This window comes from Macrobrachium nipponense, chromosome 44, assembly GCF_015104395.2.
Source record: "Macrobrachium nipponense isolate FS-2020 chromosome 44, ASM1510439v2, whole genome shotgun sequence".
Lineage (NCBI taxonomy): Eukaryota > Metazoa > Arthropoda > Malacostraca > Decapoda > Palaemonidae > Macrobrachium > Macrobrachium nipponense.
This window is the reverse complement of record NC_087221.1, coordinates 50,110,841-50,126,771: the sequence shown is the minus strand read 5'-3', so window position 1 is coordinate 50,126,771 and position 15,931 is coordinate 50,110,841. Positions and strand designations below refer to the sequence as shown.

At 37.0% G+C, this 15,931-nt stretch overlaps 1 protein-coding gene across 1 annotated transcript in view; it reads left to right on the top strand.

Annotated features, from left to right (window-relative positions):
* The window catches only part of LOC135203997 (uncharacterized), a 61,567-nt gene that overhangs the window by 20,532 nt on the left and 25,104 nt on the right, over positions 1-15,931 (top strand). The window contains exons 5-15 of the mRNA XM_064233921.1: positions 1-7; positions 702-790; positions 1,939-2,058; positions 2,543-2,669; positions 4,104-4,294; positions 4,746-4,970; positions 9,771-9,923; positions 11,096-11,258; positions 11,738-11,943; positions 13,648-13,768; positions 14,612-14,742. The exon at positions 1-7 is cut by the window's left edge and continues 218 nt beyond it. Coding sequence (XP_064089991.1) covers positions 1-7; positions 702-790; positions 1,939-2,058; positions 2,543-2,669; positions 4,104-4,294; positions 4,746-4,970; positions 9,771-9,923; positions 11,096-11,258; positions 11,738-11,943; positions 13,648-13,768; positions 14,612-14,742 — 1,533 coding nt within the window. The remainder of the gene's footprint in view (positions 8-701; positions 791-1,938; positions 2,059-2,542; positions 2,670-4,103; positions 4,295-4,745; positions 4,971-9,770; positions 9,924-11,095; positions 11,259-11,737; positions 11,944-13,647; positions 13,769-14,611; positions 14,743-15,931) is intronic.

Here is a 15,931-nt window from a genome sequence, read left to right as displayed (position 1 = left end):
GCATCGAGTGAGTGCGCTACAAAAAAAAAAAAAGAGAGATGATGAGAGAGAGAGAGAGAGAGAGAGAGAGAGAGAGAGAGAGAGAGAGAGAACAAATGTATTCAGAGGCTTCGAAATAGTATGAGTTTGTGATATATTTATTCTCCAACTTGTGTTTTTTTTAATAGTGTTAGATTCACGTGAAGGACAAGAAAAACTGATACGCTGTTTCAGAACTGATCGTACGTTTTATAGTTTGTCCTAACTTAGCCCAACATAACTTGAGCATCCTTTTCTAACAGGGGGTTCTGCCCCCCAAAGAATAATTACACCCCCCTCAACTGAGACCTACAACTAGCTAGTACTCCTGAAACTGCAATCAGCATTATTACTATTATTGTTATTATTATTATTATTGTGTAATATAATAATAATAATAATAATAATAATAATAATAATAATAATAATAAAATAATAATAATAATAATAATTCGCAATATCATGAACAACTATCTGCGTAATAAAACCCCTCAATAACATAGTAAACTATATGATTATTGTTGATTTTTATTACGCATATTGTTTTTCCCGGTATTGTGAATTTCTTAGTAATTAGTATTATATATACATAAAAATGATTGTGAATTTCTTAGTAATTAGTATTATATAAATGATTTTATTGCTTGACTAAAACCTGACTTGCCTTCCTTCTGTGACTGGAGGTCCACGAGACCCATCGAACGAGGATGTGCTGAAGCTGACCATAATGGTCCACACGACAGATTCCATGGACGAACTTCTGAAGAAGGGGGTAAGGTCTTTTGTCTTGCAACCCCCTCTCGTTCATTTGAATGCACCTCCGTTCATATTCTCCTTCTTACATCTTACTTTGCACCCTCTCCAAACGGTTGTTCCACCGTGCAACTGAGAGGCTTTCTTCCCGTTGCGCCTTTCAAACCTCGCTATTCTCAATGTCCTTTTCATCGCTGAGTGACCTCACGGGTCACAGCGTTTGGCCTAAATTTGACACATCCCGTTCCATTGTCAATTTCTGGTTTCACAGATTTTTCTTTACGTTTTTGTTGCCGTTTTTCCTTTTTCTTTGACATTTGTTCCCCATTTATTTTTCTGCAGATTTTTTTTGCCCTTTTATTGAGTAGCTGACTTTTTTTTTTTTTAGATTCGTCTTGCTCTGGAGTCCTTTGTTACCATTTTCTTGTAAAAGATATTTTATTGTCTTCTTTTTGTGACCTTTCCATTTGAAGAGTTTTTTATCGCCAGTTTTTTGGTTTGTTGACTTTCGATGTCTTATTGGACGCAACTTTCCTAGTTGATTGACTTTCGTTAAATTTCTTTTTAAATTCATCGCCATTTTGATTTGTGTTTTTCACACTTACACTGGTGTCTTCATGTATAAGTGACTCACTGCCTTTTTCTTTCTTCTTCTTTTTCCGTGATTTAAATACTAATTCTAATCATGTAATTGCATAACTTAGATTCCTTCCAAAAGTTATCCGTGTACTCGGATTTTTCAAGTATGGAATCATAATTTTGAAAATTCAGTAATAAATTATCCTCCTCATAATAACCTCTTATCTTCCTTTCTCAAATATTAAATCATAATGAAGTAATTCTGTATTTAATAATGTTTCTCATGACAACCAGTTATCTTCTGTTTTTCAAAAAATTAAATCAGTCGTAATAATATAAAATTTCGATACCTTCGTATTGAAAATTGGTTGTCTTATATATCCTAAATGAAAAACAGCTGTCTTATGTTATTCAAATATTTACTTCATAATCTTGACAAAACATCTTCGTATTAAGAACCATTTGTCCTATCTCTACCAAATGGGAACAGCTGTCTTCAGTATTTGAGGTATATTTATCATAATCTTGACAATGCAACATAGAAATGTGTTCCTGAATTTCTGTCTTCTTTTTTTTTTTCCTGCACAGAGTCTTTCGAAAAAATCACTTGCAGGAAACCGAGATTTGATTGAGAAACCTCTTGGTGATGATTTGGACGAAGGAGCACCGGAAGGAGCGATGAAGACCCTCATCAGGAAGAAGAGATTGGTAAGTCCAGAGAGAGAGAGAGAGAGAGAGAGAGAGAGAGAGAGAGAGAGAGAGAGAGAGAGAGAGAGAGAGATTTATAAGCAGTATTTTGTTCTTTAGTAAGTCAGGGAAGACACTCATTGGGAAGGAGAGATTAGTAAGTCTAGAGAGAGAGAGAGAGAGAGAGAGAGAGAGAGAGAGAGAGAGAGACCTTACCTTACAGACCTTAGAGAGAGAGAGAGAGAGAGAGAGAGAGAGAGATTTATAAGCAGTATTTGGTTCTTTAATAAGTCAGGTAAGACATTCATTAGGAAGGAGAGATTTGTAAGTCTAGAGAGAGAGAGAGAGAGAGAGAGAGAGAGAGAGAGAGAGAGAGAGAGATATTTATAAGTAATTCGCACTTCAAAAAGTTCAGAGAGGAAACTCACTGGGAAGAGAAGATGAACAAGTCTATTTCTCCAAAACTTCCACAACTCAAATGCTAATCCCTGATCTGCCTGAACAGTCTGCAGGCGCTGACAACGACAAGGGCGCATCGAAGCTGACACTCACCGAGAAGACGACCCCTCCGGCCACCCTTCAGCCTGGAAACAGCATCGATTACGAACTGAAGATCATCTTGCCCACCCTGTGTAAGTACCATGTGTGTCTGGGCGTTTAATCTTGCCCACGCTGTATAAATCTAATTTGTTTGTTTGTTTGTATGGTGTTTTTACGTTGCATGGAACCAGTGGTTATTCAGCAACGGGAACAACGGCTTTACGTGGCTTCCGAACCACGTCGAGAGTGATGAACTTCTATCATAAATCTAATTTGTGTTTGGGGGTGTCGTCTTGCCCGCGCTATAAAAATACAACTTGTTTTGAGGTGTAGTACTGTCTTGCCCTCGCTTTGCAAGTCCAATTTATATTTAGGTGTACCGTTTTGCCCACGGTTTATAAATCTGATTTGTGTGTAGGTGTATCGTCTTGGCCATGCTGTGTCAATCCGTTTTGTGTTTGTGCGTATCTGCTTGTCCTCGATTTGCAAATCCGCTCTTGTTTAGATATACCGTCTTCTCCACGCCCATGCTTAGCAAGTCCAGTGTGTGTCTGAGTGTATCGTCTTTCGCAGGCTTTGCAAATGCGATTTGTATTGGTTTCTTGACGCTTGTCAAAGGTAAAATTATACCCTCCCTGATAAAAATTAAACATTTTCCATTTATTTGAAGCTTTTGTATTAGAAGTACTACTCCATCCCCACAGCAAAATACTGCCAAATTACCACTCTCGTCCCACTGCCTCTGGCCAAGAACTTATTTGGAACACTGCCCACCTACCGCACCCCCCTCAATCTTCCCCCCCCAACCCCCCCCCCCTCCCCCCCCCCCACACACACAAAAAAGAGTAAGTCATACTGTTTCTCATTCTCAAGTTTTTCAATTTACAAAGGTTTCCCATTCTTGTGGAGTTTTACTACGTTTTTTGTTCTTGTAGTCTTCGTTCCTAGCTTTTAAATACAGAATGAATTTGGTCTTTTTTTTTATTTTTTTATTTTGGTATATTTTTTCTTGTTCAGAATACGTTTTTTTCCCAGTTATTGCCAGAAACCTGAGCACTGAAGTTTCCTTTAATCTTAACCCCGCAATTACGCGTTTGCTCGTTTGCTTTTTTTTTTTTTTTTTTTTTTTTTTTTTTTTTTAGCTGAAATTTCGGTCCACTTCCAGCAAGAACTTTCATGCACTTTATATCGATTTTCCTCACATGTCATACAATATAAGCATTTTACTAACATAGACATAAAGTTATATATTTTATATGAAATTTTTAAATTTTTTATATAAATTATATGACATTTATATTTTGACATGACATTTTATATATTTTATATGACATTTTATATATTTTATATATGACATTATATATATTTTATATGTGACATTTTAGATATTTTGTGTGACATTATATATATTTTATATATGACATTATATATATTTTATACGTGGGATTTTATATATTTTATATGACATTTTATATATTCTATATATGACATTTTATATATTTTCCACTGATGAATTTCCCCCGCAGCTACTGCCATGGACCTCGTCGTCGAGATCTTCGTCATGGACGTCGTCAGCGGAGAGACTCCGTTCGCCCTATGCGTGCCCACGCTCGTTTCGGTCGGTTCCAAGATATCAGACTCCAACGGCGCTGCCTTGAACGTGGCTGATCTGAACAATGGCGTGAATAAAGTGAAAAACGCCAAATTCGGAACTTTCGTACGTACATGATTATTATTTCTCTCTCTCTCTCTCTCTCTCTCTGTCCAGTATCAACTCGTGTTCTTCATAGTATTATTATGATCTGTCTCCCGTACACGATGTCTCCTCGGATGGACTAACAAGTCTTTGAGACATCCTAATCCTTGTAACTCTTTGCAACTGTCTATCTGTCTATCTATACCTATCTAACTTTTGAGAATGTATTCAAAGCATTTTGAACTGTCAAGACAGTTGACTTATGTTTGGCTCCTATAAGAGAAATTGGTACACCCGTGAAATAAACGATTTTGAAGATATATGCCTTGATTGGCTCTCATGAGTAATAATCCAATTCAAAAGCGATATTTTAAATTATAGATTATATTATATATATATATATATATATATATATATATATATATATATATATTATATACACTTATATAATGTGTGCGTTTGTGCTCTTCAGTACGACCGCGCCGTCTTCGACTTCGGGAAGGTGAAGAACTCGGACACCGTTGGAGACGGGACGACCAACACTGCCGACAGCGAAATCACCATCACATTCACTGCAGTCGTCATCAAGAATGCAGCCTACCTGAACAACACAGTGACCGTCACGGCAGGAGCCGAGTACGACCAGGAAAAATACGTGTGGGTCAGCCAGGCGTCTCACCCAGTGAACATGGCACCCGTGAGCAGCATCCGTTTCATTCTGTTTTAACGCTCCTCACCGTCTGACACCTACGGGAAACGAGTTCTGGTTTTATTGACTGACATCTGCGGGAAACGAGTTCTGTTTGTATTAGGCATCTACGGGAAATTAGTTCTGTTTGTATTAGGCATCTATGGGAAATTAGTTCCTGTTGTATTAGGCATCTTATGGGAAATTAGTTCTGTTTGTATTAGGCATCTACGGGAAATTAGTTCTGTTTGTATTAGGCATCTACGGGAAATTAGTCCGTTCTTTGTTTTGTATTAGCATTTACGCGGGAAAACTGGGTTGATTCTGTTTTCATTAACTGACATCTAAGGGAAACGAGTTCTGGTTTTATTGGATCTGGACATCTAAGGGAAACGAGTTCTGGTTTTATTGACTGACATCTAAGGGAAACGAGTTCTGTTTTCATTAACTGACATCTAAGGGAAACGAGTTCTGGTTTTATTGACTGACATCTAAGGGAAACGAGTTCTGGTTTTATTGACTGACATCTAAGGGAAACGAGTTCTGTTTTCATTAACTGACATCCGGGACGAATTCTGTTTATTAAAACGAAATCTTAAGGTAAAACGGGAGTTCTTGTTTTCATTGGGAAGCTGACATATAGGGAAACGAGTTCTGTTTTATTGACTGGACATCTGGGCGGGGAAAACAATTCTGTTTGTATTAGACATCGGACGGGAAACGAATTTTCTCTGTTTTCATTAACTGACATCTAAGGGAAATTCGAGCTTATGGTTTTAAATGACTTAGACATCTAACGGAAACGAGTTCTGTTTTTCATTAACTGACATCTACGGGAAACGAATTCTGTTTTCATTAACTGACATCTAAGGGAAACGAGTTCTGTTTTCATTAACTGACATCTAAGGGAAACGAGTTCTGGTTTTATTGACTGGCATCTGCGGGAAACAAATTCTGTTTGTATTAGACATCTACGGGAAACGAATTCTGTTTTCATTAACTGACATCTAAGGGAAACGAGTTCTGTTTGTATTAGACATCTACGGAAAACGAGTTCTGTTTTTGTTACCTGACATCTACGGGAAACAAGTTCAGTTTTTATTAACTGACATCTACGGGGAAACGAGTTCTGTTTGTATTAACTGACATCCACGGGATACGATGGTTTCATTAACTGACATCTAGCAGAAACGAGTTCTGTTTTTATTAACTGACATCTAGCAGAAACGAGTTCTGTTTTTATTAACTGACATCTATGGGAAACGAGTTCTGTTTTTATTAACTGTAATCTTCGGGAAAAGATTTCTACGCTTATTAACAGTATCATCTTCTGTGAAACGATTTCTGTTTTTATTAACTGTCTGTCATCTTCTGAAAACGAGATCTTTTTTGCAAATGCTCGTTCCTGCGTACGATCTGATGTCATAGGCCATTGAAATAAAGCCAGCCTTTCATTTCGAAGCTTGCTCCATTGAGATTTGCGTTTTTTTTTCTTTAACTTTTTCGTATTTATAACCCTCTGGACCTGTGACCTCTGTAAACCACGTAAGGTTCTCTAGCAGGAAATCAGATTATATGCAACCTGTTTTTAATTGCTTTAATTTTGTTTTAAAGGTGCTTTTGGTTATTTTTACTATGATTCTCAATAATAATACTGTCACTACCAACAATATAATTACTATATTTTTTTTCTACTGCTACCTTAGTATTATTATTATTATTATTTTTTTTTTTTTTTTTTTTTTGCTCCATCACAGTCCTCCAATTCGACTGGGTGGTATTTATAGTGTGGGGTTCCGGGTTGCATCCTGCCTCCTTAGGAGTCCATCACTTTTCTTACTATGTGTGCCGTTTCTAGGATCACACTCTTCTGCATGAGTCCTGGAGCTACTTCAGCCTCTAGTTTTTCTAGATACCTTTTCAGGGATCTTGGGATCGTGCCTAGTGCTCCTATGATTATGGGTACGATTTCCACTGGCATATCCCATATCCTTCTTATTTCTATTTTCAGATCTTGATACTGATCCGATAGTTTCCCTTTCTTTTCTCTTCACCTGGTGTCTCATGCGTATTGCGAATCAATGAGTGATACTTTCTTCTTGACTTTGTCAATCAACGTCACGTCTGGTCTGTTTGCACGTATCACCCTATCCGTTCTGATACCATAGTCCCAGAGGATCTTTGCCTGATCGTTTTCTATCACTCCTTCAGGTTGGTGCTCGTACCACTTATTACTGCAAGGTAGCTGATGTTTCTTGCACAGGCTCCAGTGGAGGGCTTTTGCTACTGAATCATGCCTCTTTTTGTACTGGTTCTGTGCAAGTGCCGGGCATTCACTTGCTATGTGGTTTATGGTTTCATTTTTCGTATTGCACTTCCTACATATGGGAGAGATGTTATTTCCGTCTATCGTTCTTTGAACATATCTGGTTCTTAGGGCCTGATCTTGTGCCGCTGTTATCATTCCTTCAGTTTCCTTCTTTAGCTCTCCCCTCTGTAGCCATTGCCAATTGTCATCGCTAGCTAGTTCTTTAGTCTGTCTCATGTATTGTCCGTGCATTGGTTTGTTGTGCCAGTCCCCTGTTCTGTCTGTCTTTCTCCTGTCTCTGTATATTTCTGGGTCTTCGTCTACTTTTATTAGTCCTTCTTCCCATGCACTCTTTAGCCACTCGTCTTCACTGGTTTTCAGATATTGCCCCAGTGCTCTGTTCTCGATGTTGACGCAGTCCTCTATACTTAGTAGTCCTCTCCCTCCTTCCTTTCGTGTTATGTATAGTCTGTCCGTATTTGCTCTTGGGTGTAGTGCTTTGTGTATTGTCATATCCTTCCGTTTTCTGATCTATGCTGCGGAGTTCTGCCTTCGTCCATTCACTATTCCTGCGCTGTATCTGATTACTGGCACTAGCCCTGGTTTGGTTTATGGCTTTTATCATATTTTCGGCGTTGAGTTTTGACTTGAGTACCGCCTTGAGTCTCTGCATATATTCTTTCCTGATCGTGTCCTTCATCTCTTGGTGTTTTATATCCCCTCCTTCCATTATTCCCAGATATTTGTATCCTGTCTCATCTATGTGTTTGATGTTGCTCCCATCTGGTAGCTTTATCCCTTCAGTTTTCGTTACTTTGCCTTTTTGTATGTTGACTAAGGCGCATTTTTCTATTCCAAACTCCATCCTGATGTCCCCAGATACAATCCTTACAGTCTGGATTAGGGTATCTATTTCCTTGATGCTCTTACCATACAGCTTGATGTCGTCCATGAACATCAGATGGTTGATTCTGTTGCCTCTTTTCTTGAGTTGGTACCCGGCATCCATCTTCTGTAGTACTTTTGTCATGGGAATCATGGCTACTACGAAGAGTAGTGGGGACAGTGAGTCGCCCTGGAAGATTGCTCTCCTGATATTAACCTCTGCTAGTCTTATTCCAGAGCTTGTAAGTATTGTATTCCAGTTGCAGCATTGTATTTTTGAGGAAGCTGATGGTGTTTTCCTCTGCCCCATATATTTTCAGGCATTCTATTAGCCATGTGTGTGGTATCATGTCGAAGGCTTTCTTATAGTCTATCCATGCCATGCTTAGGTTGGTTTTCCTTCTCCTACTGTTCTTCATTACCATTTTGTCTATCAGGAGCTGGTCTTTTGTGCCCCTACACTTCCTTCTGCAGCCTTTCTGTTGGTGGGGGTGGTGTTTGTCTCCTCTAGTAGTTGTATAGCCTTTCACTGATGATACCTGTTAGTAACTTCCACATTATTGGTAGGCAGGTGATAGGCCTGTAGTTACTGGCTATATTTCCCTTACTGTTGTCTTTTTGTACTAAAGATGTTCTTCCTGTGGTCATCCATTTGGGTGCTTGGTGATTTGAGATACAATGCTGGAGTTGTTCTGCTATTCGTGGGTGTTAGTAGGGCCTTGAAGTTTTATTATTATTCTTATTAATATCATTATTATTATTATTAATTATTATTATTATTATTATTATTATTATTATTATTATTATTATTATTAATTATTATTACTATTTTTTTAATTATTATTATTATTATTATTATTATTATTATTATTATTATTTTATTATTATTATTATTATTATTATTATTATTATTATTATTATTATTATTATTATTATTAGTTATTAAAATTATTATTATTATTATTATTATTATTATTAAACGACATCGTGCGTGTTTTTATACCTTATAAGCAGTTGGGAGACAGAAACTCCATTCTCAATAATAATACTGTTACTACCAATAATATAATACTAAATTTTTTTTCTAATACTACCTCAGTATTATTACCATTATTACCATTATGAATACTATTCATATCATTAATATCAAACGACATCGTTTGTGTTTGTACCTTATACGTAGTTGAGAGACAGAAGCTCCATTCTCAATAATAATACTGTCATTACCAATAATATAATTACTCATTTTTTTCTACTAACTCAGTATTATTATTATTATTATTATTATTATTATTATTATTATTATTATTATTATTATTATTATTATTATTATTATTATTATTATTATTATTGTATGGTAGAAGTAAACCCTCTTTTAAACATGTTTTATTAAAAGTGATCGCTGCCTCAGCTGCATTAAATTTTCTTAATAAAATCAATGCAGCTGAGGCAGCAATCACTTTTAGCAAAACATATTATTATTATTATTATTATTATTACTATTATTATTATTATTCTCAAACGACATCGTGTGTGTTTATACCTGGGAAGGAGTTGAGAGACAAAAACTCCAACCACGAGCTTACTAATCCTTCTTGTATTTGTTCACTTTATAGACCGTCGCCTACGACTCACTCGTCACGATGACTAAGGAAGGAGCTTCTACGTCAGTAGCGCAATGGGCCGGCGCTACCTTTGTCGTGGACGCTTTTATTGCTAATCCGTTCGGTACAGTCTCCTTCGAGGCGTTCACTGGAAATTTGATCCACGTAAGGGACAGGTCTACAGTTTTGCTAACATGGCACTTCGTTTTCTTTCTCCATCCTTTCGCTATATATATATATATATATATATATATATATATATATATATATATATATATATATATATATATATATATCTTACTAAATAGTAGATATTTGTATCCATTTTTTTTTTATTATTTTTTTTAGAATTTTCTAATGCAAGATTAATCTCATATTTCAATATACTTTTTTAAGATACACACACATCTATATAGATATATAGTATAGTGCGTGTGTGTGCATTATGTTTATGCTAATGTTATGTTATGTATGTATGTATGGAATATATATATGATATATATAATATATTACTAACGAAATAGTAGATATTTGTCCCATTTTTCTTAATTCGTTTAGAATTTTCTTATACAATTATTAATCTCATCTTTCAATATACTTTTCGACACCTGAGGAATTTTGTATAAATAGTTCGCCTCTTTCAAAACCCAAAATGTTTGTGTAAAATGTGAGTATAGTCTGTTTTTTTTTCTGGAGCCGACTATTAGTACAGTTCAAATGCATCGGCCAATCAGAAGCAGCCAGATGGAAGAAGCTTTAGTGGCATCGGCTGCAGATATTTACCGTCAGGTCCCAATAAACATGTCATTCATACTACTGAAATGTGCTACAATACCCCCACATACCGGCTAGCCTGTAGTTAATGCCGCCCCCTGTTGGCATAAGGCCGCTTTAATCAGATATTCTGAACCAACCAACCGCCATTATGTATGGTATAAAGTCAACCACAATGTTGAACATATTATTATTGTAATTATTATTATGAACCAACCAACAGCTATTATTTAAAATGAAAAGGCAACCGTGACGTTGAACATATTATTATTATTATTATTATTATTATTATTATTATTATTATTATCATCTAAGATATTAAAGAAAGCCATGACGTTGAACATATTATTATTAAGGAGACCCTCTTGCAAACAGGTATTATTTAGAAAAATAAAGAAGACTATTTACAAGTTAAATGCAGCTGATGCAGCAATGTCTTTCAGTAATACCTATTATTATTATGTAGTTTAACCTTCTCTCCCTCCCCCTTCTTCGATCGAATAATCAAAGACATTTCGTGAAAAAATGACATAAAACCTAACCTTGGCCTTTCGTCCCGCCAGGACAAGTTTACCGTGTCGCAAGTACAAATGCTGAGCAAAGGCTCGACCTGGTCTTGTACGCTGGACGAGGCCACCACCGTGACCTACAAAAAGAGCGCCACCGGCCGGACCAATCACCGGGCAGTGATAGCAAGCCCCCTGATATCGAAGAGCCTCGATTACGGTGAGTTAGTGGTCCAATGGAATTGGTGGTCCGCCCTGTATGTGAATGGAATTGGTGGCTAGCCCCATATGTGAATGGAGTTGGTAGTTCACCTTGTATGTGAATGGAGTTAGTGGGCCGCCTTGTATGTGAATGGAGTTGGTAGTTCACCTTGTATGTGAATGGAGTTGGTAGTTCACCTTGTATGTGAATGGAGTTAGTGACCCGCACCATATGTGAATGGAGTTAGTGGGCCGTCCCGTATGTGGATGGAGTTTGTGGTTCACCCTGTATGTGAATGGGGTTAGTGGCCCGCCCTGTATATGAATGGAGTTATTGGTCCACCCTGTATGTGAATGGGGTTGGTGGTCCCCTACGTATGTGAATGGAGTTTGTGGTCCACCCTGTATGCGAATGGGGTTAGTGGTCAGCCCCGTACGTATACGATCAACTGAATAATCTGCACCGTTTCAGTACTGACTCAGGATTCTCCTTCACAGGTAATCTCGCCGACGCTACTGTCAACACAATATTTAAGGTGTCTTATGCGTTCAGCATCTTCGTGATGGACGCCTTGCCGGGAGAAACCATATCCGTGGCGGCTGGACTGATTATAGATTCCACCAACATCTGGACAGCTTCCGTCAACCTCACCGTCACGGCTGGAGTTGCTGCTCCCACTTCGACGGCTCCGACCGCCTTCGTAGTAAGTTAAAAATACTACTTTTCAATACCGTAAGAGAGATGGGCCTGGAACAGTCATCCCGAGCGTTTCCTTCGTGGTTTGACGAACAGTTGCGAATAGGCATCGACCACAGAATTAGAGTTCTCGTCGGGGAATTGTGGACGTCAGGATTCAGGTTTCGAACGGGGGAACTGTGACGACTGGTGGAGGTCGGGACTCGGGTTTCGAAGACGTTGCCTCAGCAACAACATCAGTTTGGATTCTCGATCCAAATTGCCTTCTCGGGAAACTTTTGGCGTGTTATTACAAATTGTTAAGTGACCTTGAATACTACCATTTACAACAACTGGTTGCAGCTCATTGAATCCTGAGGTCATTTAGTCACAGATGAGATTTCTTTCTTTATTAGGGAAAAACCCTCTATCGCGAGAGTATATATAATGTTCTAAAGGGTCCACAATAATACTAAGTGTAAAAAGTCTGTGTATAATTTTAAAGACTTTACAGAAAGCTTTCGAACCCTTCCCTGGGTTCATCTTCAGGGACTGAAGATGAACCCAGGGAAGGGTTCGAAAGCTTTCTGTAAAGTCTTCAAAATTATACACAGACTTTTTACACTTAGTATTATTGTGGACCCTTTAGAAAATTTCTTTCTTTACTAGTGCCTAAAGAAAGGTTGTTTGGGAAGCGCTGTGGTGCACCACATATCCACAACCGTTTCAGGAACAGAGAAATCAAGGCTCACAGGAGAGTAATTTGAGACGTTCAGTTTCATATAAAAAAAGAAAGAAAAAAACTTTATAACTAACAACTAGTAATTTTGAGGAACGAGGGAGCCTTTTGTTAATTAACTCTTTCCCTACTCTTTCTATCATTTTCTTTGATTTCAAAACGGTGATAATTTTTTGCAAATTTAGTGTATAAAAAAAACCTTGTCTATAATTAACAACTAGTAATTTTGAGGAACGAGGGAGCCTATTGCTAATGAACTCTTATTTCTATGATTTTCTTTTATTTCAAAAGAGTAATATTTTTGCAAAAATAGGATATCATTATGTTGTACACTGTTTCGAAACGTTTCATTAAAAAAAGAACCTCATGTTTATAACTAACAACTAGTAACTTTGAGGAACGAGTGAGCTTTTTGCTAATGAACTCTTAATATTTCTATCATTCTCTTTGATTTCAAAACAGTAATATATATATATATATATATATATATATATAGTATATATATATATATATATATATATATATATATATATATATATATATATTTTTTTTTTGTTGTTGTCAAAATAGGATATTTACATTATACAGTTTCGAATCGGACGCATTTTTTTTTTTTGTTTTTTTTTTTTTTCCAAAATTCACTGGTTCTAAAAAATATATGGTATTATAGTGTTATACAGTCATAAATCGCCACTCACGTGGAAGATGAACAATACTGTAGAAAGACGTTAACGAGCTGACACCTTTTGGAAATTGAATTGTGCTTCAGCAGTACATTTTCCAGTCAAGGTTTAAGTTATTTAAAGGAATAAATGAAACTCCAATTTAAAGTTAATATCTGCTGCTAAACGGAATAAAAAAATAAGTAACTTTTATCAAGGAGAAACTTCAACGTTCTTAATCATTTCAAATAAAATATATAACGACACTGAGTGAATTCAACTTGACGAATGAGACTCACAAGGATTCCTCATTTTCTTATCTTCCATAAAGTACGAGCCTGTTAGCTCCACGCTCGTCGCACCGGGAGGGACGGTCACGTACGGTGCGAAACTCACGATACCGAGTGGCGCTAATTCCTTGGTGGACTGTTCCATTCCTGGCGACGCTGCTAGTAAGTTCCTTTATCTAGCAAAGTAAGTTCCCCTCCATTCATCTCCACATATCGCACCCTAGTACGTTATACCACACATACCGTGCAAAAAGGTGATGTCGGCAGAGTCGACCCGTTCACAATTCACTACCATAAAGGAGAATTAGTTCAACAGTCCCTTCAAAAATTCCAAAATTGCCTCTCTTGCTTCACCTCCTCAGTAACTTGCCTCTTCTCTCCTCTTCCCATCATCCGTTATATTTACTCCCAGTTTCATTTACAAGTTATATCCACTTCTATTCGTTGTTCATCGCCCTGATCTTGCTTACATTTACGACCAACTTCATCCTCCTGCAGATATTCATTTCAAAACTCTTTTCACCAGTTTCTGACGTTTCTCTTCAACATCAACCATTTTACGTTCCATTTATGACTCATCATCTTCTTTCACAACTTTGCACTAATAATGATATTCTGACCTTTCTCGTATCTCCATTCTTTAAGATATTTATCGGCCATGGAGACATCATCACACTCCGATTTCAGTACCACACTCTCAGTCACTCCTGCTGCGTACACATTTTAAAACGTTTACTTCCACAAAAAGAAAAAAAAATTGTTGTTTAACTTTTTCTAGGTCCGTGTATACCCAGTACAACTTTTTGATAAGAGCTGTTTGAGCAAGCACTTAGTTTGTAAGGTTTTATGCGTATTTTGATTTTGACATTCCCACTAAAATTGGATTAATGATGACGATCCCTAATTCTCGTATTTTGCAATCACTTCCCATTCCTTACGAAACTTCGTGATCCTGGAGCATGCAATCGACTTTCTCTCCTTGCTTGTAATCTTTGCTTTCTCCAGATTACGTGTGTGGTGTCAACTATGGCGCCGTGGGCAAGAACATCGCCTACATTCCAGACCTGACCAATATTGTTGTGTACGATGGGGCGGGAGCAGCAACTTTCCAAGTGAACATCAACTCCACCGGAGCAGTAAGTTTCAATTCTTGTTTCTGTCGATTCAGATGAGAAGAAAACTTGGGAAAAAGTTTAAAAAAGATGAAAATTCAGGTTCCTTTCACGCTGAAGTTTTTCAACGTAATTCTTCTTGCATTTCAATACATTTTTATCTATTTGTCAATTTATTGTTATTATTATTATTATTATTATTATTATTATTATTATTATTATTATTATCATTTAATTATTTATTTATTTTTGTTTGTATTTCCCTTCACTTCCTCTTAATACTTCCTAATGAACATCATCGTCTTTGGAGGTTTGAATTTCAAACCAATGGCCCCTGAACATCAGACGAGGAGGCATGAATTAGTAATTAGGAGAACGAGGCTAGTGTAAAAGTAGCCAGCACTGAGGAGTGACTGAATGTTTCTGTCAGGGAGGAAGTCTTGTTTGAGTAGACTGTCTCGAGAAAAACTGGGCCAAACATCAGTCCCTTGAAATGATTTTTGTCACTTTCATTCTTGTAGGCTGAAAGTAATGTCTGCAGATAAGGATGTCTCTTTTGTGGTAGACTTGCACAACTACAGTCACTGCTTGTCGAATGAGTGCACTATCTGCATCATTAACTGTGCAATCACTCGACAAGAGTTGACTCCAGTTGCACAACTGATTCTTCCATTCCATAAGAATTAGCTCTGATTTTGCAGATGGGACCTATATCCCAAAACAGGCGTCCTTCATTGCTCAGATACACAGGCAACGGATTTATGTAGAAACATCAAAGAAAATCAAGTAACTGTTATAAGAATAACGTTGGAATTGATCATTATTACAAAATAGATATTTACTATAGCAACAAACGCACCTTTACAAGTAGTCAGACGTCAGTTTATTATCAAAGCGAGGAAAATAATGACAATCTTAAACTTGTAATAAAAACTCTCACTTCAATTCTTTTTGAAACAATATCTCACTGACACAGACTCTGCAGCCTTTGGTATGACTTCTTAATTTGAAACAGTTTCAGGTGCTGGGCTGAAGTAGTATTCAATGTCTGACTTGACTTTTGTTTTCAAACAATATTTTCAGGATTCTGACTCAAATTCTCATTTTGAAACAGCTTTTCAGTTGTGGGGCTCGCGTCCCCCACTTTGAAATAGTAATTAAAGCCTCATTTGATTGTTCAAATTGAAATATTTTAAGTAATGGACTCAAGTTT